This window comes from Falco punctatus (genome assembly GCF_963210335.1).
Source record: "Falco punctatus genome assembly, chromosome: 5".
In the NCBI taxonomy this organism is placed as follows: Eukaryota; Metazoa; Chordata; class Aves; order Falconiformes; family Falconidae; genus Falco; species Falco punctatus.
This window is the reverse complement of record NC_137584.1, coordinates 46,607,807-46,631,670: the sequence shown is the minus strand read 5'-3', so window position 1 is coordinate 46,631,670 and position 23,864 is coordinate 46,607,807. Positions and strand designations below refer to the sequence as shown.

The window sequence follows — 23,864 nt, the reverse complement described above, 5'->3', positions numbered from 1 at the left end:
AGGAACTATCACCTCCTACTTGCTTTAACAGGGAGCAGTTGAACTTAGCCAACAAGCCTGATCTCCCACACCTTCAAGCTGAGACTAAATTCATCCTTATGAGAATTTTTTATCTCTCAAACCCTAACAAACTATAGATTTTCCCAGGCTTCATAATCATAGCGCCCACACAGATGTTTTATACCAATATGTCTTAAGACAAAATTCATGACCTGATGCTTAATGGAAGAGCTGTTGAAGCAAATTATTGGAAGGCTCCAAATTCTTCCATTTTTGGCTAGTGCTAAAATACAATGCTTTCCCATACCATTTAGTTAGCACACTGAGACCATCAGATTTTAACTTGCGTAATCACTCTTTTCAGTCATCCACTTACTTCAAAACCTATCATCTGTATATTAGAGCGCTGACAGTTTCAGTCAAAAAGGGAAATGTAAAATTTATGTCTTTATCCTTTATTAAAAAATAGATTGGATTTTTATGCTTAATTTGAAGTGTCCCTTTGGAAACGTTTGCATTAGTTCCCGCCTCTCCCTTAGACATGTGATAGATATGTGCCATTTCAAGTCACATCCATAGACACAAAGGAGGAACTCACTCAGAAGGTGACGGTGTCAAGTCAGTTGAGTGAATAGATTTTAACTGCTGATTCAGAGCAAGAATCAAAATACAATGTACTTTACAGAAAATGAGTCCCCGTTGCCTGCATATTGGTGTATTAGTTAACTGAAGATTGATGTAACTGTAACCCTTGTGGATACTATATACAGTAATGAATGTAGAAACTTCTGCAAAACAAATGCAACTGGTGTTTTAAATGGGGAGTTTTCCTTTTTAGACAGTGTGCATTGAACACGTGACAGGTATGGCCCAGCTTTTATTTCCCCCTTCTTTAGAGCACAGCGCTTTAAGTGGGGAGTCCTCCTTTCATTGATGCAGGGGCTGTGGGGTCAGAGACCCCATTCTATTGTGATCATCTGGTGTTTTCCTACCCAGTCTAGAAAGACAGGGTGTCTTAAGATTGTTAGGAAATAGCATGTTCAGTGAAAAATACCTCTGCAGTTGTCAATCAAAGTCTGTACAAGTTATAAACCAGCCCTCAGGGAAGGCTGAGTGCCCAAGGGCAACCTCTGCTGCAGTAATGTTCCAGTGTATTCACCACCTGTCCATCTTCTTTTCTCAGGTCCACAAGAGGTGGCTCAGGTTCCTCCCCTTCTGAGGCTGGGCCAGCGTGGCAGCGCCCGTCCTTCTTCCTCAGAGTCCTCAGAGCTGCTCTGCCGCTTCAGCTCCTCTTACTGCTCCTGGTCGGGCTGGCTTGCCTGGTGCCAATGACCAAGGAGGACTACAGCTGTACTATGGCCAACAACTTTGCCCGCTCTTTCCACCCCATGCTAAAATATGTAAATGGTCCGCCTCCGTTATGAAGGAGGACCATGAGATAGTGGGTGACCTTGCTGAAGTGTTAGCTGGGAGGCAGGACGGTTTTAAAGGGTGACAGCATTCAGAGTGGCAGCTATACCTACCTTCTGTAGCCACCACTGTGTCTGTATCATTCTCTGCTGGCACTCGGCTAGTAACTCATCAGTATCAGACTGCACAACATATTACCTGAGTAGCATTGATTCAATACTCGCATCCTGGGTACTAAAGGAGGATGTGACATGTGTGAGGAAAATGTCCTTCTGTCCAGCATTCTGGATCTTTTAGTCACTTTATATCCAGGTCATTGCCCTGTACTATGCATAGCCAAGGACTTGATACTGTAGATCCTTTCCTGTGTGCTGCTCTAAATGAGTCATTAGCCAGTCTTTGTTAAATACCCTTTCGGTATCTACAGTATACAAAATAACCCGTGCTAAAGACATTTTAGAGCATTTGTAACATACAGTTTTAAAGGATCTTGTATGGCAGTGTGTTATTCCTCGTGATTTCTGTTTCAGGCATGGTGTTCTAACTTTTGCTTTGGATGCACAAGGTGTAAATCTGAGAAGCACTTTTTTAAGGTTTAAAAAAATGGATGTAATAAATAAGATAGTAAAAGGTTTTATGAGGAAAAATGTTGAATGTCAAGTTAAAAAAAAAAAGAACATATTTATGTATGTACAGTTTGCTAAGCCAAGTTTTGTTTGTATTAATTTCTTTGCATTTATTATAGATACCATAAAATATTTTGTCTACGTGCTTTTTAATGACAACTATGGAAAACTAAGTTTAGGATGCGATATGTATAGTATTAAAAAACTAGAAGACATACATATGCTGCACTTCTAAAAAGAATTAAAAGATGCTGTAACGAATTAACGGTATTAGGTATATGTTTGAAAGAGAATATCTGGAGAACTTGGCAAGTGGTAAAATACATGGGAAAGTATCGTGTCAGAGGTTGTGCTAATATAGAAAGCTGTCTGTTTTTTGAATTAATGATTAGTCATTTCAGGTTTTTTTCCTCAAGCTGCTTCTTGAGGTTCATTCTCACCCGTGCATTGTTTCTCTGTGTGTGTGTGTGTGTGTTACTCTGTGTGTGTGTGTATGTGCGCTCATGTACAAGAGCTTGTAGCAGTCCACCCTGAAATAGATTTTTTTATGTGTGTGTATTGGTAACTTCTTAATATACTCCATAGCAGCTTAATACCAAGATAGATGTTTATGTTTTACCAATAGTCTAGTGGAATATGTCCAAAACATAAGTGTAAACATCAGAAAACCAGAACAAATAACAAATAGAAAACTCACAAATTTTCCTGAAATATTGCAGAAAACTTGCAGTCTGAGCAGTGGCAGATACTTTGCCAAGTTTATGACTCAGAACTCAACGAAAACGGGACTTTTTTATTATTATTATTTTGAAAAAATATGGACCATGGCTCTAAGTTACTGCTCTTCATAACTTTGGGGGTTTTCAGCCATGACACACAATGTGAATTTTTCCCGTGAGTTAAATGTTTTTACTTAGAATATATTGGTCTATATATTGGTCTATTTAGAAATAAAAAAGCCAGAAGAAAATACAAGTACATTAATTACTGTTACATAGGGTTACTTTTCTGGGGTGCCATCATTTGAGCTGGTATGAGGGGAGGGTGGTCAGAGGTAGAGTACCACAAACTGAACTCCAGCCTTTGGAGGAGACAAAAATAAAAACTTCCTTTCCAGGTAAGCAAGTGTAACATTAAAATTTTCCTGAAAAGGACTTTTTTATGCGAACAAAGTATCTTCAATGTCTGAGACCCAGACTTGGACTGACACAGATATGTATTCTTTCCAAGGCTTAGTTTCCTTCAGTGGTATTCAGAAATTGTGCTAGGCTAGATAGGTATCCATAATCACTGATTCTGAGTAGATAAAGATAAGGAACACACTTTTGGGGTACAAATATAAGCTGTTACTTGTAACAAGCCTGACAGATTCCATAAAATGACCCCTCCTCTCTTTTCTGATGTCATTCTCTTTAGTGATGTCATTTAGTCAATGGCATATTGAATATGTGAATAATTTGGTAGTTCACTCAGATCTATTAGTCCAGATTTTTGCATGCTTTAGATATTAAACCATCGTTTTGGTGGTTAATTTTTTGTTTTCTTTTAGAAGAGAACATTGCAAAGAGTAAATCCCTACATAAGGGAACTACTCTAGTGAGAAATAAGGATCGCAGCCTGACTTTATCTCCTGTTTTCCAGCAGACTATTGGTGATCCCATGGAAGTAGATGTAATCTAACAGGTAGTAGATAGCCTGTGAGTATCAGCCTATGGAAGAGCAGTGTGTTGAAGGAATCAGGTAATAAGTCACAGGTGAGATCTGTGTTCATCTCTTACAATATTTAAAAACTGAGTGAGTGGCAGGGAGGTTTGAAAGGAGTTGGTTAGGGGTGAGAGGGGGAGTGCAAGGGAGAGAGTTCAGTTTTAATGATGTCAGATTAATTAATAAAGTACTTTATCAAAAGTACACAGGATGGCACCTGGCATGCTTTGAATTGCAACCTGACATTTGAATTTTGCCAGCTATTCTTCCACTCTAGCCCCTGCTTCCCTTGGTTGTTTGAATGCCTTCCCCGGTTCCTGGATGCCTAGGGAAGAAAAGCCTGTCTTCTGCAGAAGGAAAGCAGAATTTGTACACCTCACCTGAGCTCCCAGGGGAGTTTTGGGGAGTAGTCACTAAAATGAAGTGGTGGTGGGGGATGGTTGCATCTTGTTCATGATGGTCATGCTCTTTTATTTTCTCTCACCTCTTGAAGTGTTCAGTCTAGGGAGTGTGAGAAAGTGATGAACTGCCAGAGGAGGGGAGGTGAAGCTGATTAAATAGGCAGGGGAAAACTGATGTGAAATCGTAGGAACTTTTCATAATTAGTTCCTTAAAGAGAGTTAGGGCTAAGGGGAAAAAGAAGCTACAGTAATTAAGGGAAGTAAAGAATTTGGAATGTCACATCATCAAGTGTCAGTAAACCTTTCAAATTCAGCACATTTTGGGCTGATGATTACCTGCGGCCTTTGTGTACAGTCTCACCTCTGCCTTGCTGATGAACCAGAGGGCAGAGCGTACCTGCTATGCCTTGCCTCCTTTCAGGTGTTTCAAAGCAAAGCTTCTGTTCATGGCCTCAAGCTCTGATCTCTAGCCATAGAGCTAACTATAGTGTCAATGTATTGCCTGTATATTTGAAAGAGCTGTTGGATATAGAGAACTTTCTTTTGACCCTGACTGATCTGCTTACACAGAGCCATCCTCCTGGCAAACTGTCTGATACCTGTGAATAAGGCAGTCACAGACAGGGATAGACGCACATTAGGAAAATGTCAGGGACAGGAAAAATGCCTCTTTGTAAATGCTAAATCTCCCATATCTTTAAGGATAGGAACGTCAGTCTGTAAGCTGTCTCAAGGGAATCACAGGCACTTTGTGCCAGCAGGTCAAAGGATCCCTTGAGTGTCACTTCAGACTTCTTACTTTCAGAATTTTCTATCTCGACTCTGGACAAAATCAACATCTGACCAGTTAAAGTGGTTTGAGGAATAGGCTCCTCCAAAAGGAATTTCATGGCCCTGGACCAATTCCATTATGACTTCAAATGTGATTTTGCAGAATCTTGATCCTAAAAACTGGCACAAAGAAGTCAAAATGGAAACAAAAGGCAAGGTACTTCACAGGATCTCTGTTAAAGCAAGCTCCATCCCAAGAGCACCAGTGACTTGAAGGTCTAGCTTGAGTTGCAAACCCCAGTGTGACATCAACATATGCAATGATCGCTACAGTATGAAGCAGGGTAAATGAGGTACCTGTGGGGGGAAGAAACACACACCCAGAAAGCTGCCAAGCACTGCAGACGGTGGCACTAGCCAGCTTTGCAGCCTGGACATCTTTCTCATTCTGGTAATGTCAGGCTGCTCTCTCTGCCTTTCTCTGTCTTGTTGGGATGCTGCCACAGAGGACTTGGGTGTGGACAAACGTTTTTAAGAAATGCACAAGTTAAGAGTCTTGAGGTGCCCTGTCTCTGTACTAAGCCTGCAGCCTGTCATCTACCCTCTCTCTGAAGCACCTCGCCTACTTGGGCCCTGCAAACGCGAGGGACTGATTTCTGGTAATGTGCCTTGAGCCTTGGCTGCAAGGCGTGACGAAAAGCAACACCCGAGCTGCAGAACTCTCGGTCTGTGTTGAAGGTACGTGTCCAAGCATAGAGAAAGTACGCTGCATCTTGGGGAATTCTAGTCATTACTGCATGATATTTGTCACCATTTTCTACTGTAGATGGATGGAGTAGCTACTGTAGAGGTATAATCATCCCTGCAGCTTGATGCTACTTGCAACCCTGAAGCCTGCTTGCTGACTTGTAGTCACCTCGTGATTAGCGGGTGTTTAATGCCATAGTGGAAACTGGTTGCTCAGTAACTCCGGACTGTGTGGTAATATCAAGGCACTATCTCATTATGCTTATAATAATAATAGTGCAAAATAATGATGCACTGAACTTACTGCATCTGTTTGTGGATTTTTGTTTGTGGACCATGCTTTACAAAATCTGAAAGCAGACTGAAAAGTAGTATTCAGAGATATCTGACAGTGTTAGGAGTAAAAATGATCTGAAGATGACAGAAATAGTGTGCCTTTCTTCCTTACAGTTGTGAGCATGATGATGATACTCATTGCCTATCCCCCACCCTGTTCCAGCAGCAGTAACAACTTCATTCTGCAACAGATCGAGTTTCTCACCACTGGTTTGCCATGATTCCAGCTCTGCTGCAAGTGCTGTGAACACCTGCAGTCTCGCTTTCTTCTTCCTTAGAACTTCTCCTACAGATGGTTACGGAACAAGGACAAAGCTGCTGGGATTGTTTTAGTAACAGCCATCCCTAGCCCTCAGTCTTGTGCCATTTGTGGTTGAGAAGTCTGTGTACAATTGATGGCATCTCTCAACGTGCTCATCATCATCATGTGCATCTGAGTGCATCTGTGTGCATGTTCAAAGGCATAACTGGTTTCTCACAGTCTGCAAACGACAGGTGCTATCAGGATTTAGCAAATGTAGGAGGATTCTGGAAGTAAGAGCAGTGTCAAGGAGAAGTCCAAATTTTTAAACAAGAGAAGAGAGCGTTGATCTTCTCATTTACTTGCACTTCCAGTATCTTTATTTGCTGTTTAAAGCAATGGATGGTGGAAAGGAAAAGAGCAGGAAATGCCACGGTGAAGTTTGTGTTTAACCTGGGTGGTCTGGCTATAAAATTGTTCAACTCTTGCAGCAGTCAGTTGCAGAACTCATCTAAACCGATGTTTGCCTAAGTTGGGGTGGCAGGGGTGGAGGGGTGGGACTTGGAGGGAGGAAGTGATTTGTCTGTTGGCTTTGGAGGAAGAATGTATCTTTTATATTCACAGAGTTCCCTACATAAGGGAACTAGTCTAGGTACTGGCTGGCTGTTTTTAACCTTGATAGCAATGTTGTGAAATGTGCTATAGCCAACCGGATTCTATTGTTGTTGCACTGTTTGGCCATAATTAGACCTAGAGGGACATTGATGTGAAACCTATTTTGGGGAGAAGTTATGCTTGTTTTAATAATTTTTAAAAGATTGGAATAGTCTAATAATATTCCACAATAAAGAAATAAATAGGTATGATTTAGAGAATTATATAAGCGAATTAATTTGTCTTCCCAAAAAGCATTAGATAAAAATCTGTGAAACAAGATAAAAGGAATTTAATAACTGCAAGCTTAAGCACTAAAGACTTGTCATAGACTAAGGCCTGGCTAAATGATAGAAATCTGAATTATATTAAATGATTGCTCTAAAAGCAGACAGGAACTGAAAGCTGTGACTTCTGTTTCTTGGTGCTGCTTAATACGTCATTCAAAAACTGAACTGGTCAAAACTGCTTGATTCAGTAAAAATCCATTTAAAGACCTGAGATACAGCAAATGGATTTGACCATAGTGGCACATGTAATTTTTGGAAGAGAGAGGAGGCTTTAGGAAAGCCATTTGTCCATTTCTTGTATCAGAGGTAGCCTTGGGGAAGGAGAGGTGAGCCACTGAGCTCTTCTGTGTCAGGGATGATGCGGATGGGGATGTAGTTTGCACAAAGGTTACTCAGGTCAGATTCTTTGCATTTTCAGGCAAGTTATAATTCCTGGGAGAGTGCGGTTACTGATACAATTGTGGAGTTTTCCACACCATTGTTTTTGTAAAGGATGTTTTATAAAACAGCTGGAAGGAAAGCTACCAGAATCCACTTTTTTTTTATGTGAGCGCTCACAAGCCTGTCCAAGAAGTGGGACGTTCGTGTCTGTAGTATTCTCTTTATAAATAATGCAAACGTTGTCTGAGAGGCTCTCCGGACCATTGAGCTGCAGCTTAAAACACATGGTTGTGATTTTGATTCCTTTGCTAAACTTGAAGCATTGTGCAGGCAGGTGTGCAGACGGTGGGGGCAAGGGGTAAAAAAGTACTGGAAGAAAGCATGATGCTGTAGCATTTTGGTTGAGATAGATACAAAGAAGACATTTTGGGACAGAAGTTTCTTTTCCTGTTTTCAGATTTAACATAAGCAAAAGATAATCTTGCAAAGGTAGACTGGAACTCAAACTTTTCTACTTTCATACAAATGACTAAACTTTTCAGCTTTTATGTGCCCTACTGTGACTCTCGCTGCAAAGTGTGTAGCACTTTTTTGCTTACCTCTACAGTATAACGTACTTGTTTCACCTTTCCATAGATTCTGAAGTGGTGAGTGGAAAATTGAATAGACATCTGACAAGAAGCAAATCTTTCTGTCTTTAAGATGAGCACTCAGTCTGTGTGTAGAGGAGCTAAGTATCTTACAGTCCCAAGCAGGTATTGCAAAATCTGGCTAAAAAAAATAATCCTGAAAGCACAACCTTTCCTCACACGCACATTTTTCAGCTGTTTTAAATGGTAACATACTGGAGCGTTACACAAATGTGTAGGAATGGAAAACAACATGAGAGAAATTTTATGTCCCCTGTATGCCTGCAGAAGTGAAGGCATTAGCAGAATGACACCGAAATACTGCAACACAGAGATCTTACCAGGGACATGAGAGCTAGTTAGTCTTACTTCTGCTGAGATAGTGCTGAATGTTTTTATTTTGATGGTCAGTTTTCCTGATGACTTCATGAACATTTTCGTACTTGAGTCTGTGTCTGCAGGACGCCATGGTGAGTGGTAGTAATTGGAGCCTGGCTGGGCATTAGAAAAACCATGTATGCAGTGGCCTTCCATGGGCATTCTTTCTCTGTGAACACACTGATGAGTGTTATTTTAAATGTTTGGATTTTTCTCTTCCCTTCACTGTGTGGGTGGTGGAGACAAGCAGTGTAAGGCAGAGGAAAGAGATTTAAGACTTTTCCAGCCTAAAAACCAGCTGCTTCATGGGGCTTTTAATGTGGCAGTATCTGGATGAAAAAGAAAAAAAATAATCCAGCATTAAGTTTTGAAGAGTAAGCATGGTCACAAGGTTTTTAAAGAGGGAGGGTGCCCTACTGGCTGCGAACACCAAGTTGTAGCCTGTGAAGAAGCTGGTGTCATTGCACAACAAGGGAATTGCCTTAATTGACAGAAAAGTAAAAGTCAAATACGTTCTTTGATAATGTCTTAATTATGTCATACCTTTCTAATTAGTTAATGGAATAAAACAGACTGGAACAAGACATGCATCACCTGTTAGAAAGGAGAGAAAGCAGGGGTGTGGGGGGAACCCAACACATATGGCTGTGTGAATGTATATGGGCTCCCTCAAGGCAGTAGGCAGCTCCTCTGCAAGACACTGTGTGTGTAGCAAGGGAAGCGAGAGCGATGGGCCCGGCAAAGGTGGGCCAGGAGTTTCATCTGCAAGAGCTCTGCAGTGAAACGGAAAGGTATGTCCTTGCTGTATGATTTCTCAAATTACTTCAGCCAACAGACGTAAGAAATCAGGACTGAAGCTGGAGTCCCAGCTGGATCCTAGCTGTGGAAATGTGCCCAGAGCCTGGCTGTAGAGACACTTTTCCTGGTGGGTTCCTTCTCTGGGGGGTCTGAGCAAGGTGACATCCATCTTCTCCCATCACAGAAGACATGTGGTGGGAGGGGGTGAGGAGGGAGATGGAATTTTTTGTAGTTGTGCCCACTGACAGGGCAAGAGGCAGCGGGCACAAATTAAACCACGTGAAATTCCATATGAGCACAGGAAAACATTTTTTAGTGCGAAGGTGGTCAAACACTGGAACAGGTTGCCCAGAGAGTTAGTAGAGTCTCCTTTTGCGGATATTCAAAACTCAATTGGATGTGGGCTTGAGCAGTGTTCTGTAGATGACCCAGCTGTGAGCTGGGAATTGGACTAGGCAATCTCCAGCGGTGCCTTCAGCTCAGCTGTGATGCCATGTGGTCAGGTTGTGCTCCAGAAAGAGATGGCCGAAGACTGCCTAATCTCAGGTATTGCACAATCTTTTGCCTGCCTGTTCAAATTGTTACTGTTTTTTCAGGTGTAAATATGCCTAGACTTCAGGTGCTTAGTTTTTAATTTAGGAGTGTCAGGTCTTTGATTTTTTCCAGAGTATTCTGTTGTCCAGCTGTTTTTTTGGATTAAGCCTGTGAATTTCCCAGCTTTCACTTGGGAAAGAAGTGCCATTTTACTTGATAGTAGCTAACTCACGGTAAGGGGCAGTCAACTACAGAAGGCTAAATTCACACCATTTGTCTCTTCTACCATAATCTGTTTCACTATCCAAAATAATGAATGTAAAACATATAAAATACCAAGGGCATTAAAGCATATGAAGTAATAAGTACTTACGTGGCTTCCCTGGTGTCATTAGGAATACTGGAGATCAGACCTAACACATTGTTGGCTCTAGATATGACCACTCTGATGCTTTTTGGGAAAGGTGAAGAAACTAATTAAGTAATGGTTTTCACTTAGATGCACAGTAACAGACACATTCTGTTTCTGTTAAAAAACAGTGTTCCATTTTGCTGGCTACTGGAAAACAATAAGCAGAGAAACATATTTTTTAAACTGCAAAAGATAACTACTGAAACAGAGTGCTTTGGTTAAATCTTTATTTTCAACATCAAATAGATTGATAAAAATCTTGCACAAATCAGGTAGCCTACTGGATTTTTCATCTAGACTTTTTTAAAACATTTTTTAGGTGCAAAACAAAGAAAAAAAAGACTCACCAAAACAAAGACATCAATAACTTTATATGCATCAGTGAAAGAACAGAATACTTCCACAAATACATTGTGGAAGCTGAGCCTATACCAAAGAAAGGACTTCCCTTTGACAGACTACATAGTGCACACAAAAGCATTATAGTATATACAATAAGTTGATACATAAAGTGGCTTGTTAATGTGAGTCTCATGACCAGCAGTCTATCCCTTCATTTTCTGACGGGCACTTTCTGAAGAAACAGACTTCTAATTATAGGCACACAGGAGTACAGAGCATACTAATTTGCAAGATGGCAGCATATAATTTTTTTAAATTTTTTGTTTGTTTCTTTAGGCACATTCAGATGCAAAAGATTTTTTTTTTTTCAACAGTGCAAAAACAAATACCCTTATGGGCAACAATCACTTTGAAAACAACTTTCAGTATATAAAGCTATCTACATTTGAAAGATGAAAGTGAATTGCGAGTAGAAAGGGTAGGACATTAATATTAGGGAAATATTAATTTAAAATTCTCAGATCAATTTGAGATTATACTATAGTTGCAGGTGACAGCAGAGACTAGTTTGTATTATGATACCATTGTTAACATGACCCTTCTTTTACATGTGTTGAACTTCTGTCTGTAAAGCTATACTATGGTCGTAGACAGCATTGAAAACAGCCATCTTTTTAATCAGTGTGTGAAATGCACTTCACAAAGTTCAACTGAGAATACCTTACATATAAAATCACGTTAGCTTTAGGTTTGGGTTGCATTCTTCAATGTAAAGTAGGGTATTATATACACAAGCGGCTTGCTGTGTTCCTACCAAAGCCTGTGATAAGACTTAGGCCCTAGTGAGGCAGAATTTTTCCTTTGGTGGTAGTTTGTTTCATTTTAAACACTTGGCACAACTCCTTAGGAATCAGTCAGCATCAGTTGGAAAGAATGGATGCTCCAGTACAAACCCTGGCTTGGATGAAGGGCGTGGTTTGGCTTCCCCCCCTCCACCACCCCCAATTTAAAGTCCAGTGGCCTGCTGAAAGTCCTTGCAATATCCTTGGGAGCTCAGTTCAGATGATTTTTTTTTTTTTAATATATTTTATAAATTATTAAACCCCTCAGTGTACAGGAGAAAAATCAAGAGATGTCACTGAAACATAATAGTGAATTTACCACAAACACACACCGAGAAACTCTCCATTAAATTGTTTTACCCCAGTAAAAATCCTGCTTCCCCAACTGAGAGTTTTACCTGAGACAAAGTCTGCAACATGGCTCAAACCACTACAAAGCAGAGTAGCTTTCATGTATTGTTGGAAACTTGGACACCACTAAGTGCTACACATCACACTATCTCCTCTCCTGCCTCCCAAGAATTCAGTAACAACCATATTCTCAAGCAAAGCAAGTTCATCTGGTCTATTTCTATTTGGCTTGTGCTGGTATTACATTGCCTATATTTCGGGGGGGGGGGGGGGGGGTGATTATTTTTTTTTTTACTTTTTTTTTTTAGAAAAAGATCCACATAAAAACATTATAAAATAATTCTTTCATTAGGTGTCCAGAGACATCACTATGAGTGTTTTGGTAAAAGCATAATTAGCTGCCTTGAATAGTTGTCTTTCAATTTTTTTTATATTTTTTTTTTTTACATACTATATACTTTTATTTAATATCCAGCACCAGGTATTCAGGTAGTACTGGCTTGTCAGCTGCAAATATAAAGTATATATGTATATATATATATATATATATATATACACACACACATAAAATAGCATCCTGTGAATTAACAATTACCAAAGGTCAGGCACAATTCTTTGCATACATGAGAGAATAATTCAGAATTACATATGAAAAAGTTGCCATTTTTGTATCATAGGCTTGGTTTAATCAGTTGACTAGCTACATTCAGCTGTATGATATGTGGACGATCATAGCTGACTATGGGAAGGTTACTATATTAAGGTGCTGCTTCAATTAAAGTCTCATGAACAAGTTAAAGACACAGCTCCTGAAAATGCCTCAAGGTAAATTAACCTATTACTGGGAATCCTTGGGTGCTCTTCACTGTTGTCACCACAAAGATGAGAGGACTGGTCAAGTCCAAATTACTTCCTTACAAGGGCTGAGCCTAGGAGAGCATCCATAATGAAGATTGTGAGCTGACTGAGTATTCCAAGCCACATTTTGATACCCTCCTGCCTGCCGCATACCACTTCAAATGACGCTAAGCCGGCCTCACTGGGGAAATCTGCAGAGTGTGGTGGTACTTGCCCTGTGTAAGTACCATCAGAATCTGCCCCTCTATTGTGAATTTCTCTCCATGAACTACTAATTTTTTTTTTTTTCTCCTCTAGGCCAAATTTACATTTAATTGACATAACGAACTGTTCTGGAATGTAGGAAGGGAGGTGTTCATGTAAACCAATTTGCCTTGCAGCTTATGAGCTTGATCTGTGTGTTTGGTTGTGGAGAACACCAAGTTTCGCACACAATATTTAAAGAGCAGCTCTAGCATACACGTGAATGATGATGGTGTAAGTACATAAGTGTAACTACAGGGATTCCTGTGCTCCACTCAGATCTTAACATGCACTTGTTTCAGGGCATTCATGATTTTTCTAACACATTTGAAAACCAGCAACTAAACAAAACAAAATGTGCATTTTTCTTTCAAGGCATTTTAGGAGCCTTCCAAAAGCCCTTAGGTAAAAAATTTGCACACACACAAACACACACACTCTTACAGAATACACAAAAAGACAATTCCTTCACCACATTCAGGAAAAAAAATGACACTATAATATGCATCAATAAAAGGACTATTAACTTACAGTGACTGCTTCACATGTTTAGGCTTGCACAGTTTCCAAGGAATCTTCTCAAATATCGGTAACATCTAGCTTTAGAATTTTAAACTGCACGTATCCTCAGGTATGTACATTAAATTGTTATAGACATCATTATGTACATTCAATAAAGAATCAAATCCTTGACTTGGAGCACAAACATCCTATGCCTTGCTGCCTTCACAACTGCTACATAACTCAGTCTCACTGCACACGGACTCTGTTTGTGTAATAGGGAGCGTGATTAGACATAGGCACTCCTGTGTGGCATTAGTTGCATTATTTCCTATATTTAGTTACTACAGGATCTTTCAATCAACATAATCTAACATAAAGGTTTCAAAGTAAAAGCAGTAAAAGAAGCATCTCTGAACCCTTCTCTAGCACTGTGGCCAGCTGCTGTGAAGCAGCCTACCCACGTGCTATGAAACATTCTTACTGGTAGGGTGGTCACTTCCAACCAGCTATTGGAATAGCCCCTGGTCCATGGTATCTCCCAAACTGCACCTGTAAACCAGAAGTGCAGACAGCACAGGCAGAGTTTATCATTAATAAAATATCCCTGGCATATGTAAGAATTGTGTTCCAGTAGCCAGCAACATTCCCTGACATGTTTAATTTCCTAGCATAGAGGCAGTCAAACAGCAGCACTGACTCCTACATTAAACAGCACATAGTATAGATTTCTTCAGTCTCTCTACTTCATGGCTTGCTGAAACTCATGGTGTTAGCAGACCTTTTATATATTTACAGTTGGTCTGAAGAATCTGACTAATCTTTATGAAAAATATGTAAATACATACATGGAGAAAGCCAGATTTATTTTCCTGGACATGGAGTTCCAGAGTCTTCACCATGTCTGAGACTCGTTGCCCAGATCTGGTGTCACAGGTGAGCTGGCTCTTAACAGTGATTTCTGAGCATGCCCCAATGAGAACCAAAGAAAGCCAAGGCAATGCAAAGCCTGCTGCTCTGGCTGTGATGCCAGTTCTCCCAATCACAGCGAGGTCACACTCTACTGAGTGGGATGGAACCATCCCACCCAGCTGTGCCAGTCTTGCACTGGCATCTGCACTCCTTGGTTTGTAGCACAGCACAGCAAAAGACAGGGGCAGGTCTGCTGAATCATGCCATGTGTGTGAAAACCTTTTATTGTTAAGCCCTGGTGATTTTTGTTATCATCTGTCCTGATTTAAAGGTAACTATGTTACCACTGTTTGTCATGTTGCCCTTGATTTACAAGCTGCCAAGCAACAAAGCAATTCAGCTTTGTAAGATCAGACAAGACAGGATGTACACAATGCAATTCTGCTAAAGGGTATGGTGAGGGGACTTAAGTGGGTACGATCTTGAAAAGGAGTTGTCTGCCGATACAAGCCAGCGAGGTAAAACTGTATTATTCTCAGACAGGGGTTCCTTTCTACTGTAGAAAGAAGAGGGGTGGGAATCTACCTAAACTACCAAGGCAGTTACTAGCACTGCAGTTTCACTATGGCACACTAAGATGCCAATCAACTTTCCATTTACCGACCCCCTACCCCCCCCCAAAAAAAAAAAAAAAAAATCGTCCAGAATCTCTACCAAACTGCTTCGAAGTTTCAAGCAAGTGAAGGATTAAGTGAGCTCAGAACTTGGGGTGGATGTCAACAAAAGCTGTCATTTACAAAGATACCAACATGCATGGGTGGTAAAGCCTATTAGTTTATAGTAAAATGAATGTTCCATTTTGATTAGGACTTACCCAATTTACATGCAAAATTCAATAAAAACACTGCAAATTTTAAATCAAGCTAGCCTGACAATCCTTGCTGGCTGTCCATAGCAATGAAATGTCTTCCGTTTAGGATAAGCAATCAATTTAGGCAAGCTCTTGACAAACACTGAAATGGAAAATGCAGGTGACTTGTCATTGGAGTGTTTATGTAGGTGGCACTGTAGATGAAATGAAGCATGAAGTAGGTAGTACGCTGCTGGGTTTCTCATACCATTATATATGCTGCTTTTGTTTATATTGTATTCTGCACGTTCTCCTCTTCTTTGCTGTTTATATAAAAAGACTGCAAGGAGTGAGATGAAGCTGATGCAGCTGTCAGCTGGCTCCGGTTCTCCTCTTCCATCGACGCAGCACTCCTGGCTCCTGGGGCATGCAGTCGGTGAGCGTCCAGCATCTCCAGCAAGAGATCATAGAGTGGAACTACATTTTTACACTTCATATTATACAGATGCTCCATTCCTTTGTTGCTGTGGGTTGTAAAGAAACAACAGTTACTTTCCAAATATGCTAGGGGAAATAAAAGCTGTCAGCTAATATAAATTAAACTTTGTACAGAACAACTAATTTGACAGCGTAATTGCTGTATGCTCCTGCTACAGTTAGCAGAAGAGAGCACCTTCAAAGACATTTCAGACTGCCCACGAACAAGCTGCCTTCTAAAGGTGGCTCTTTTGCTCTCCTCTGCCTAAAAGGTAGCTTAGAGCACATGGGTTCCTAATTTAGGCACTGTGACTAAGTGGATGATGGGATGAATCTCGGTTTTCCCATAATAAAACCTAAAATACCAGATTTTTTTCCCAGAAAATAGCCAAATTTCTAGCAAATGCTCACTTGCAATAGTATCCATTCACAAAGCTATGGAAACAATAATTAACTTCACTCTGCATCTGGAACTTCCTTAATTGTACAAATTCTTAAGAAAAACAGAAATTATGATTAACAGGAAGACAAAGCAACTCCATAAAAAGATACAAGTAAAAAACCCACATATACAGGTCTTCAGGAAAAAGTCAGGGGCTGCATGTATCAGCCCAGCAGGTAAAAACTGCATGTTTCAGCTTTAGTAGCTGTGAGATGGTGCGTCCTCTAGTTTTAGTTTTATTAACTGAAACAACAAAAATTAAAATCTGTGTAACATGTCTTGTCCCTTCATAAAGATAAAATTTGTGCTGTATCTTTGCATAGACTTGTCATGTTATTGACACTCCAGCCGCTGAACAGCTACCTTGAGAGGTAACTGTGTCTGGGAGAGTCAGCGTGCAACTACTCCCAGAGTGCCTCAGACACCTCACCTCGAACTAGCAAAGGGCACGGCCCTCTGCACTGGCGTTCAATAGATCTGCATTTATCCTCACCCATAAAATTCACACAATTATCCTAATCTCTTTTCTAAAATTATTTGCAATCAAGCCACTTGTGAAAAGTGGCTACATAAAAGTGGTAGTTTTATTAAATCTCATCTTATAGGAGACTAAAGTTTGCAGAACCAGGCGACTGCTACATTAGTATTCTACATGGTACTTTTCAAAGAGAATACAAGATGCACATCACATTAAAAGTAAATTCTGACTACAGCACTGTCAAAATAAGAAGCAAAAGAAAAGAAAACTAGAAGAAACAAATACAGAAAATGTTTACTCTCCTTTTACACCATAATTCAATGTACTGTTTTGCACACATTCCATACATCTTTATGGAACCTAGACTTTCTTTTATTTTAACAGCTCTACGCACAGTTCGCACTCCCACCTGTGAAAGACAAGCATGTGTGTGCATTTGTGAAACCCCTTGCACAGGACCAGTGCAGGAGGGCTGATTGCGCGCTTGCTCTTACCTCATGTGTCTGATGTGAGAGAGGATGAGGAGGAGCTGAGCCAGCCGTCTGTGTTGCTGCTGCAGAGAAAGACCTGACTTAGCCATTAAGTGTATCAGAGTGTCTGTGATTTTGTCTAGAACACGGTGAATATAGTCTCTCTCTTCCAGAGATTTCAAGGTGCTGGAAAGAAAAGTGTATACACCTGGAGTAGGAAGGAGAAAGAAAACAAACAGACAAAAATTATTTTGATGGAGTCAGACTTGCCCAAGGTACTCCTCGTGGCTGGCCTCTTTGGCTGTGTTAAACCATGGGAGCTGACTATGTGTGAACCCTCCTGCTTGCCAGCCAGGTCACTGGTCTGAATGACCCTGGAGCTTGGATTTGGTCGCTGTGGGCAAAGCAGGAGGAGGAAGACGATGCCTCTTCCCTACCTGGGTCCATGCAAGGTCTGGGCCAGGTGGCGGGCAACACCTACAGCCTGCAGCTAGACCTACCTGTAGGCTGCACTCTTCTCTCAGTCACTCAGCTCCAAAATCTTCAGGAGATGCTGTTGCCCTTTGAAAGCTCTGCAATACTTACTGACCAGCCCAGGCTGTCAGCAGTTTTTACAATTTTCTTTGCTGTTTAATATTTGATCTGGGGGGATTTGCTAGTCAATCTAGAACTGAATAATACGTTACCATAAAACATGTAAATAAAATCAGGGTTGTTTACACACACTTGCCTCAAGAAAACCCTCCCAACCAAGCAAGAGCCTTGAAAGCTGTGCTCCTTCACCTGCAAACCTGACTCCTTTAAAAAAAAAAAACATGTCCAAAGGAACCTGTGTAAATTTAGTCATCTTACATTGCTACTTACTGCTGAAAGTGAGTAGCCTGAAGATTTGGACCAGAAGGAAATTTTGCCAGAGATCAAAACACCTTCAAACTCCCTCTCCAACAGCCCATCTACATCTCCTATAAAGCACTCTAACCTAGGCGTAAGACCTTCTACCAATAGTAATTCTTGAGTCCATGAAGTATATCAGCTTTTTAAATGGGAAATTCTAAACTATTTTGCCTGTTTTATCTTTAATTTGGTCTGGACAACAACACACAGCCAATGTGAATCAGGTCATGACAGCACTGTCAAAATGCATGCCAAAATGCAGCTGGTGCATTCAGCACCGATTTTTTACTCTTCTGGATTGAGCCAATAACTCTAAACGGGTCATGTTGCTATCATCCAGTCCTGAGGCAGCAAAAATTTAAGATGTATGTACAGCAATACAGTCAAACTGGCTTCATCATGGTGTGCTCATTGCCCTGTGCCTATACTGTATTTGGCAAAACCCGTGCTTTAGCCCTTGTGTCAGCTCACACAGCCAAGAAGACATTTGCATTTGGGAAAAAACTGGTTTCTGGAATTACATGTATTTTTGCTTTTTTTAAAAAACGGTCATATACAGCACAATATGCAATGTAGTTTGTGATAGAAACAAAAAAAGACACACAAACACTAACATGCACACATACACAGACATACGTACTCTAGCTTGTTTGTATTGGTTGTAACCTGGGGGTTATGCCATTGGACTTGAAGATAAGATTATTTTGCCATGCATCTGAGCAGTCAGGGAAATTGAGATTTTTTTTACCATCTTCTTGGCATACCTCACCTCCTCACATCATCTTGGTAGTTATAGATGTCATGTCCCTGAAGTACCAAGATGATGTGAGGAGGTGAGATATGCAAGTGGGTTTTATGACTTTGGGTGTTCTGTACTAAAAAGAAATATAAATTTGTATTTTTGAATGGCAGTGTGAGTGTCTCAGAGTGAGACTGCTTTGAAAAAGCAAAAGGATAACAAACACAGCACAGCTGCTGAAAAACATCTGTCAGGGCTCTTAATTTTGGTAGTTAATATTGCTTCAAATTTGATAAATATAGATAGTACAATGGCCTCTTTTCTCACAAAGCTTTTTATGATTATTATTGGTTTTCCTGAAGTGAATTCACCAGAGAGAAACAGCTCTTGGGGCTTCTCTCAGCCAAATGACTCTTAACCACCCTCACATATGCCTACTAACAATACCAGGCTTTATAGCTTAGCAGGTACCTGTAGGGGCAAGATTCTTAAATATTACTGACAAAACACAGTCCATTAGAAGAAAACATTAGTTTCATAAACCCACAGTGCTTCCAGAGCAGCTTACTTCAGCCAGAGGATGCTATTGTGCCCTTGTGGCAATACCCCTTAGTTTCATAACTTTGAAACCAGCAAAAGAAAAATATCTGTTAGGAGGAATTGTTTCTCACCTAGATCTAGTCCAGAAGCTATTAAAAAGTATAAATCAAAAAAAGCACTCTCCCTCAGAATGTAGAGACTTCAGGCAATTGCCAGTCAATAATTGCCAAGAAAAAACATTATTTGATTTTCCTTTCTGCCCCCCATACCCGGTGATTGCTCCTGCCCCAGGCCAATGACCAGAAATTTCCCCAAAAGAAATGCCAGCTATCCATCTCTCACACACACACAAACACGCACAGGCAGAGTTTTGGAACAAGAGTGAAGAAAATTGCCTTAGCAAATTGAAATTTAACAGTCTCAAAGGTATTTCCAGGCTCTGAATCTGAAAGCAAGCCTAAGTTGAATAGCTACCAGGTTGTTTTCCAGCTCTTTCTGTAGGTCAGTATTATAAAACAATAGGAGGGAGAACAGAGAAAACACCACCCTACATACAAATAAAGCCTGTTGGTCTGTGCCCATAACACAAAGCTGCAAACAAAGCAGTGTCCCTTGGGGACTGCAGTGCTACTGTGCCAGCTGTTGGCATATAGTGATGTATTTTTATATCTGTCAATATATATAGTGATATATTTTTGCATATTACTGTGGAAGTGAACGACCTCTGCATATTTTCTGTCACAATAAGCTCCAGTTTGAAATATCTTTACATTTAGAGTTCAGGCTCACAAAACAAACCCAGGACTCTTCTTCTTCCACCGTGCTCCATTGCTCTGGATGTGTACCAAGCTAGGACAAGCTATGAGCAAATTCAGCTCTGTACCATGCATTTGTGCAATCATCCAGCACCCAAAATAAAGAAATAAATAAAAAGCACAATTTAACAGGAGCTAGAGAAATCAGGAGAAAAGAATAACAAACAGTTCACGTGGAATGATGTATCAGGAGGTCTACAGGATGCATAAAATCATCTAAATCTTTCCATCTCTAGGGAGTAACCAGCTAACAAATTGGGTAAATCAGCTGCAAAGACAGACATGACCTACATCCTTGTCTCCAAAATGAACGCCTGTTGCTTTGCCACATAGCACCACTCCTCTTTTCAGACCCTCTCAAAAGTAAAACCTCTGGCATCATGTTGCCCTTTCATGTTTCTAATACATATTTTCCAGTGTTAAAAAATATCCCTTTATTATTGAGCTGACTTTTTTCAAAAATATAATTTTGATTTTTAGTGAAAAGATTTATTACAGCAGATTTAGAGGAGCACCTTTTAGTTTGTTATTTAGCTAGAGACAATGCTGTCCTTGTTGTTACAGACATGCTGTCGCCTTGATATCTCAGGAAAAAGTTGGGAGTAAACGTATATTGTGCTTTATAAATAAAACCTTCCATCTATTCCACACACACTGAGTGGAATGAAAAAAATTCACTTGCATTTTGTCCAAGACCACATTGAAAAGGAGTTAAAGATATTAACAGCCTTGAAGGATGTTGCAAAAAAAAAAGGGAAAATAAATGTCCAACAGAAACAACAAGCAGCACTACCTCATGTGAAGAGACTAACAGATGTCCAAGGATTTAATAAAGAAATGTTTGTGTACACTCAGTACATTAAGTCCACACAAAGCTTTAGAATGCAAATGCAAGCTGCTTTTAAATATGAAATGTAGCATAATGAGTCCAAATTGTTTAACTAGTCCACTTGTTTAAACCATTTTGAGATCAGCTGGTTTCATTGTATGCATAAATAATACAGATAGCGTAAGGGCCAAAAATTAATCATGTGTTTATCTGCCATTTCTTTAGTAGAGCATTTGTGCATATTTACAATTTACATGTGCAATCATATTAAAAAAATCAGGTTAAGGGAGGCTTGCAGGTCGTCAAGTTCAACCTCCTGCTCAAATAACAGTAACTTCAGGGTTAGGTCAAGCTGCCCAGAGCTTTGCCCTGCTGAGTTTCTCCAAGGATGGAGATCCTACTGTCTTTCTGGCCAACCTGTTCCAGTGCTTAACCTCTCACTGGGAAGACTGTTCTGTTCATCTGGTCAGGGTCTCCCTTGCTGTGGTTTGCTTCCATTGCAGCTTGTCCTTTCCTTTTGCACCTCTAAGAAGAGTCCGGCCCTGGCTTCTCCCATAACCTGTTCATCAGTTATCTGAGGATTGTAGTTAGACCCTTCCCTTGTGCAGGATGAACAAACCCAGCTCTCTCAGCCTCTCCTCAAACACCACGTATATCATGTGCTTCAGAGCACATATTTCATGTGTATTCAACACTTTACCTAAGGAGGCTGGCTATATTCTGTGAAGAACTCACCTCCAGAATACATTCTCAAGTATCTGTGCCAAATGACTCTTACACTTAAACTATTACACACACTCCAAACCAAGCCACTTATCTCTGTAGTGCAGCCTAGCCTCCTAACTTGGCATCTAAACTTGCATCCATATTCCCACTACTTAGTAGTTAACTCCTCCAACAGTAATAAAATTATTTGGTTATAAGAATGCAAGAAGTGAAATGTAAAATTATGTTTATGCATAAAGGCAGTTACAGGCAATACAGACATACATTCTACGGCCATATATACATACACATTCAGTTTACAGGGTACTCAGACATACTACAAGCGCAGCATGCAAGCCAGAGCAGTATACCATGATCTGCATAGAAATGATATAAATTACTTTTGTCATGAACCTGTAACAGCTCAACTCAAACCACGCCCTCTGATGTATCACTGTCGAAGACTTCTGAGCAGCTATAAATTTTCATTTAATGTAAAAAAAACCCTACAACCAGATCACACCCAAAATCAGTTCAACTCTGACCTTCCACCACACAGAGCACCTCTGATATGATCCTTGAAGGAATGAGGATCTAATATCTCCTAGCCTCACTCACTGGTCTCACCTCTCTTATGTGCAGAAGGAGATTTGCCTGTGATTATCACTGAATTCACTTGGTATTTTTTTTTTGGACAATTTTTCCTAAGGGATATCTTGAAACAAAAAAAATCCCATTAACAAAGCGAGATGTGCTTATAGGATAGCTGGTAATGTCTGGCAGAGCTTTGTCTAACTAAAAAATTTAGGTTTCTGGATCAATATTAAACACAACAGTGGCACAAAAACTCTCAACAGCATGCCTTGAAGCCTGCACATTCAAGATATGAACATCTAATGTGTTTTATTCAAACTTCTGACTATTCTTTTTTCTAATTCAATATTTCTATAAATCAATTACATAACCTAGATTAATTAAAAAAAGGATAATTACATTGAATAAATAGCATATATTAGCTAAAAATCTGCAGGCACATCACTTTTCAGGAAGAACATTTGACTCTAGGAGATATTATAATTATCAGGGCAATATAAGGAGATTAAAATGTCAAACAGTAATTATAATTGTCACACCCTTGCATCCAAGATAAAAACAATAGGCCTTAATTCCTAATATGCCAGATGCTTGCCTCAGATGTCATTTTTTGGTCATTAGATGACAATCACAACAAAACCTGAACCACATTAATACCTCCTAGATCATAAATAAAATCTTTACATCTGATTGCATAAATAATTTTGCTTGAACACTTTTTTTTTTTTTTTTTTAATGAGCAGACCAAGTCCAAGTTCCCATAAATGAAAAAGCACCTGCTCAGTAAAGCAGTCTTCTGTGTTTAGTCTTTAGTGGGAATTACCTGAATTGTATTGCATACAACTTGGGCAACTGACCTCTTAGACCACCAGACAAAAAGAACATGCAGCCTTCCACATATGTTTTGTCTACAGGCTGATACCATCTACAAGTTCAAACCCAAGAGGAAAAGGGGAGAACAAGTGAGTAAATCATCAGGTCTGGGAAACTCCGGCATCTTTGGTCAATAGGTAACAACTTAGCAGAGAACTGACTCGAATTCTGACTTTGGTGCCTGTGTTATTATTTCATACCTCTGTCATTTCCACTAGAACACAATGGGCCTCATTTCTGCATTTAAAGATAAATTGTGTGGAGGTTATTTTCCATTTAAAACTGAAAAGGAACCTCTAGTATGCAACAAATTTTCAGTCACATGCCACAACTTGAGTCTGCTTATTTCAGTCATCTCATGCATAATTCAAGTCAGCTAACCTTACGTATTTATATCTATACATACACTTGTTATCTAGTCACCTATTTTTGAAGCGTACTTCAAAATGAGTTTTACAGCCCCAAAATACTTATCAACTATAAAGGAAGTAGAAAGTGATGACATCAGTTTTAGATGCCTGTATTTTAATATAAACCAAACCATGATAAACTCAGCCACATTTTTGTCATTATTTCCCTTTATTTTGCCATCATCAAAAAAGGAAGGTGTAGATTTACGAGTAACCATTGCCTTTGGATGACCTAAATGTGGCTCCAGCTACCCCAGTGTCTTGTAACCAGAGCTTTAAGACCCTCCAGCACCTAGCTCAAAACACTGCTTTGATTGCCCTTCACATCAGCTGCATGCAGTGGGTCAGCTACGTACTGCATTAATTTGCTGGGTCCCATCTACACCA

The 23,864-nt window shown here is 40.0% G+C and overlaps 2 protein-coding genes across 26 annotated transcripts in view; one reads left to right on the top strand and one right to left on the bottom strand.

Moving 5' to 3' along the window:
• The window catches only part of SYNE1 (spectrin repeat containing nuclear envelope protein 1), a 316,411-nt gene extending 314,114 nt beyond the window's left edge, over positions 1-2,297 (top strand). For 19 of the 21 annotated variants that reach the window (XM_080389669.1, XM_080389663.1, XM_080389667.1 and 16 more), the window contains one exon: positions 1,184-2,297. In XM_080389669.1, the coding sequence (XP_080245795.1) occupies positions 1,184-1,424 (241 nt within the window). In that variant the 3' untranslated portion in view covers positions 1,425-2,297. The remainder of the gene's footprint in view (positions 1-1,183) is intronic. The other 2 variants (XM_080389674.1, XM_080389672.1) reach the window with 1 other exon arrangement.
• Positions 2,036-23,864, bottom strand: part of ESR1 (estrogen receptor 1) — a 207,075-nt gene continuing 185,246 nt past the window's right edge. For 4 of the 5 annotated variants that reach the window (XM_080389694.1, XM_080389696.1, XM_080389695.1 and 1 more), the window contains 2 exons: positions 17,103-17,286; positions 2,036-15,735 (listed from right to left, as the gene is read on the bottom strand). In XM_080389694.1, the coding sequence (XP_080245820.1) occupies positions 15,501-15,735; positions 17,103-17,286 (419 nt within the window). In that variant the 3' untranslated portion in view covers positions 2,036-15,500. The remainder of the gene's footprint in view (positions 15,736-17,102; positions 17,287-23,864) is intronic. The other variant, XR_013928513.1, reaches the window with a different exon arrangement.